This window comes from Plasmodium reichenowi, chromosome 7, assembly GCF_001601855.1.
Source record: "Plasmodium reichenowi strain SY57 chromosome 7, whole genome shotgun sequence".
Lineage (NCBI taxonomy): Eukaryota > Apicomplexa > Aconoidasida > Haemosporida > Plasmodiidae > Plasmodium > Plasmodium reichenowi.
Genome location: NC_033652.1, coordinates 155,368 through 160,690, shown reverse-complemented (window position 1 = coordinate 160,690; position 5,323 = coordinate 155,368). Strand labels below are relative to the sequence as shown.

At 20.2% G+C, this 5,323-nt stretch overlaps 2 protein-coding genes across 2 annotated transcripts in view; both read left to right on the top strand.

Moving 5' to 3' along the window:
- PRSY57_0703200 (methyltransferase, putative) overlaps nt 1-2,687 on the top strand; it is a gene marked incomplete at both ends in the record, with an annotated part of 3,789 nt that extends 1,102 nt beyond the window's left edge. The window contains 2 exons of the mRNA XM_012906697.2: nt 1-1,911; nt 2,137-2,687. The exon at nt 1-1,911 is cut by the window's left edge and continues 1,102 nt beyond it. Coding sequence (XP_012762151.2) covers nt 1-1,911; nt 2,137-2,687 — 2,462 coding nt within the window. The remainder of the gene's footprint in view (nt 1,912-2,136) is intronic.
- Nucleotides 2,688-3,923: 1,236 nt separating this feature from the next.
- Nucleotides 3,924-5,045, top strand: PRSY57_0703100 (peptide chain release factor, putative; the record flags this gene model as incomplete). The annotated part of the gene is made up of 1 exon (XM_012906696.2): nt 3,924-5,045. The coding sequence occupies one exon, from the start codon at nt 3,924-3,926 to the stop codon at nt 5,043-5,045; it is 1,122 nt and encodes a 373-aa protein (XP_012762150.2).
- Nucleotides 5,046-5,323: the final 278 nt, after the last annotated feature.

Here is a 5,323-nt window from a genome sequence, read left to right as displayed (position 1 = left end):
TCGATAAAGATAAATTATATATTGAAAAATTAAAAAAGTTAGTAGAAGAAGGTAGTGCAGATGAATCCTATAATTCATCTAATGGTAAGAGTAGTGAAGATTACGATGATAGAGGCAATGATAAAAATCAAATATTATATAAAAGGAAAATTATATATTCCAAATGGAAAGCTCCAGTACAAATAAAAAAAAAGGGAAAAAAAAATAAAAATGAAATTGATAATAAGGAGGATGATAATTATGATCACGAATATAATAATAATAATGATAACAATAATAATGACAATAGTTTGACAAATATAAAAATATTTAAAGAAGTAGAAAATGATATTGTGTGTGTTTATTATCCTAATAGCTCATACAACCAATGCTTATGCTTATCTTCTTATGAATATATTACAAATGGACAAGAACATATTTTACCAAATAATCATGATATTTATTGCCATAATAATAAAGATGATACATATATGAACAATGCAAGTTTTTGTATAAATACTCTTAACGAAGAAAATATTAAGATAAAGAAAAGATATGTAAAAGATATATCCATATATAACTTTTGTTGTGATGACAAGTATAAGGGGTGTAATTTATATCTTCATATTGCTAAAACGAAAAAACTCAAAAATTGTAAAATTAATTATAATATTCCGTATGAGCACTTTTTAGAAAATTATGATATAATAAAAATGTACGAAATTAAAAAGGACAAAGGGAATGATGATAAAAGGAATGATAATGTGAAGAATGATGATGAAATGAATAATCGTGTGACGAACAATGATGAAATGAATAATCATGTGATGAATGATGATGAAATGAATAAACATGTGACGAATGATGATGAAATGAATAATCATGTGACGAATGATGATGAAATGAATAATCATGTGACAAATGAAGATGAAATGAATAATCATGTGACGAATGAAGATGAAATGAATTATCATGTGAAGAATGATGATGAAATGAATAATAATGTGAAGAATGATGATGAACAAATTAACTGTCGAGAAAAAATAAATAGTGATAACCAAATAAATAAGGGAGAGAAGAAAAGAAACCTCATAGGGAAACTGTTTGAAATAGAAAAAGACTGGAAAATAAATATCGATATGCATATAGATATAGAGAAATTAATAAAGGAATATAAAAAGTGTAATAATAGAAACGAGGAAATACATATTAGTGATAATAATCTTATGGATGATAAAAATGTACAAAAATATAAGTCTAATAAATTGCATTATATGATATATAACTTTTATAAAAATTTCGATTGTTTAATGAATTTAATAAATAGATTAAAAAACAATTTGATTAAATATGAATATTATTTCCCTAAAATGATTGGTGATGTTAATGAAGAGATACGAAAACATTATGATAAGAAAAAAGTTATATTATTAAAAAAGAGTAATATTAAATATATTAGGGTATTTAATAATGAAGTCAAAAGGATTATGATTCTATTTTTTGTATCTTATAATTCGAAGATCTTAGATTTAGCTTGTGGACATGGACAAGATATGTTAAAATATAATAGTGTCCAAAATAAAGTGTATGTAGGTATTGATTTATCAAAAAAGGAAATCGAACTAGCCAAAGAAAGATTAAATCAAAATGATATGAAAGGCTTATGTAATAATGACAATTTTATTTTTTTACAAGGTGATATTTTAAATAATAAATTTTATAGGAAATGGAAAAGTAAAAATATAATGTTCGATATTATTTCAATTAATTTGGCTTTACATTATGTTATATATAATGAAAAGTCGTCAAAAAAGTTTTTCAAAATTATTGAAAATTTTTTAGAAAATGATGGATTGCTTTTAGCAACCACTATATCTACTGTAACGTTGACTGACTTTCTGATGAAGCGATCGAATATTGAAATGAATGGAGGTATGAATATATATATATATATATATGTTGATTTTATGTGAACATAAATAATATTATTATATTTGTATAAATGATTTATATTTATATTTTTTTTTCTTCTTATAATGATGGATCTATATATTTTAGTATCTACTCTTTTAGAAGAAATAATATTATTATATGTTTTTTTTTATATGTCCTATATTTTATTTTATTTTATTTTATTTTATTTTTTTTTTTTTGTAGATAATATTACGATTACCCTTGAGAACGACCTGTTCACTATAAAATTTGACCAAGAGAACTTGTTGAAAATATTTAAAAACAAAATATGTCTTGAGGAATTTATAGAATATATTAATAATAATTCTGGTTCTCAAATAAAATATGATTACTTCAGTAATTTGATAAGATATTCTCTTGATAATGTAGTTGGTATAAAATATTATTTTTATTTATATGATACAATTGATGCTCACGAATTTGTTATTCCTCAGACATATTTAAAAAAAAAGTTAGAAGAATTGGATATGGTTGAATTATTTAATAATACCGCTATAATGTTTCTTCATTATATAACAAATAATTTAGAAACGTATGAAAAATATGATAATATTAAATATTTCCATTTATTAAATAAAACTATTGATCATAATATTTTTAAAAACATTAAAGAGAGAATTAATAAAATACATGGCTATAGTAGGGACTCACAAATATATTATGATATATGTTCTTTATATCATGTATATGTATATAAAAAAAATTTTGATGCAACTATATTGGGAACTATGTAAAAAAAAAAAAAAAAATAAATAAATAAATAAATAAATATATATATATATATATATATATATATATATATATATATAATAAAAGAGAAATGAAAGTTGTCATGAAGATATAATAAATATTATAAGTATAAAATTGATACCATAATTTTTGTTTTCTTTTTAATATATATATGTATATATTTTAGTTTTTATATGTTTAAGTTGGTGATATATATGTGAAGTATCATTTGTATACTTATTTCATTCACAAAGTTATGTAAATATTTTTCACATATATATATATATATATATATATATATATTTATTTATTTATTATCCTTTCATTTTCTGTGTATGTTTAATTATATACTTTATATTTCCATTTTAAATTTTCTGTTACACTTGTTTTTATTATCTTATTGTTTTATTATCATTTAGAAAATAAAAATTTTGTTATAGCTTGTCTCTGCTTTTTGTTATCTTTTTTTTTCAAAACTTGAAATATTTATATAACTAAATATAAAAAAAATTGTTATTATTTTTATTATTATATATTAATCATGTGTAGCATATAAAAAAATAATTCTACATAAAAAAAAATTTTGTACAAAAGAAATAAATTTTTATAGCATATATAAATATTATAATAATTTTGCTTTTCTAGGTTATATAACACAACATGGAAAACATTACCTTTGAACTTTATATGTAATATATAATAATCTTAAGTGTTCAAATATATAAATATATAAATATATATATATATATATTATATATATGTATGTATATTATATTAAAAAAAAAAAAAAATTGCGCTTAGATATTGTTTCCTTGAATTCTTTATAAATGGGGAAAAACAAAATTTTAATTGAATAATATAGGAATAATAAGTAAATATTAAGGATTTTTATGAAAGAATATTAGAAGTATATAATATATTTAATTAATGGATTATCTTTATAAAATTTTTATGTGAATGAAAAAATTTGCTTTACCGCAATAAATTAATAAATTAAATAAACAAATAAATTAAATAAACAAATAAATAAATAAATAAATATATATATATATTTATATATACCTAATTAATATTAATTTATCCAACTTTTTTTTATCTTTAAATATATTATATATATGAAAGCTTTAAATTACATACATGTAATATATTTATATATTATATATGTTTGTATTTATTTACATTGATATATACAATTTAGGTAAATTAAAAAATTTCGAGGAAGGAAGAAATATGATGAAATTATGAATTTGAAGTATAACCTTTTCCTGACATTAAGCATTTTTTTTTTACAGCTATTGATAATGTCTATTTTTGTTGAATGTAGGAAAAATATAAGAGGACTTAATAATTGTTTATTTCTATATAAGGGTGTAAGGAGCATAAGGAATCGATATAATTTATGTTCTTATGTAAATAAAGATGTGGAGAATTATTCAAGATATTTTAAAAATTCATGTTCGTTAATATTATCGTCTGGTACAGGTGGAACAGAAGCTTGTGATTTTTGTAATATGTTATACAATATGTATATAAAATATTTATGTAGAATAAAAAATCGGAAGAACATAAAATATGAAATTATTGATATAAGTAAAAATGAAGTTGGTATTAAAAAAGTGGAAATAAAAATTGATGGAGAATATAGTTTTTATAATTTTGTTTCTGAAAAAGGAATACATAGATTAGTTCGAAATTCTCCTTTTAATGCTCAAAATAAAAAAATGACATCTTTTGTAAAGGTTGATGTAATTCCAACTTTAAATTTTAATGATTTAAATGTTATCAATTTTTTAAATACCGCTGAAGGTGTTGGTTCATCCTCATCATCTAAAGTAACAAAAGAATCTTCAGACAAAAAGCAGAATAAAAATAAACATAAGCAATTAAAAGAAAGTGATAATAATAATAATAATAATATGAAGAATTCTTATTATGGTGGTAATAACAAAATGAATGATTTTGTTATTAACAAAAGTGATCTGGTTATACAAACTATGCGATCAGGTGGAAAAGGTGGGCAAAATGTAAATAAAGTTGAAACGGCAGTTAGAATTTTGCATAAACCAACAAATATTTCTGTAAAAGCTTCAAGTGAAAGAACACAACTTTTAAATAAAAGAAATGCGTTAAAAAGAATTTATGAAAAATTATTATATTTACAAACAGAAGCTTTGAAAAATAAAAAATATGAACTAGCCAATAAAAGCTTAACACATTTTGGGGAACAAATTAGGAATTATGTTCTATATGGTAATAAGATGATAAAAGATACTCGAACTAACGTTTTCTCAACAGATATTGATAAGGTCTTATATCAAGGAGAAATTGATATATTCATTGATGCTTATCAAAAGAATTTATAATATTAATTCTTATCAATATAATCATATTTATATTCTATTAAACGATATTTACTTTTCTATATTGAAGTATTATAAGGAATTACCTATAAAACACCATAATGGTGGTTAAAAAGGCACATATTATATATATATATATATATATATATATATATATATAAATATATATATGTATACTTTTTTTATTTTTTTTTTTTGGTGTATTAATTTGTATGTTATATATATTTTACATATATTTTGCTTATATTTTATTATTTTTTTTTTTTTTTTTTTTTTTTTTT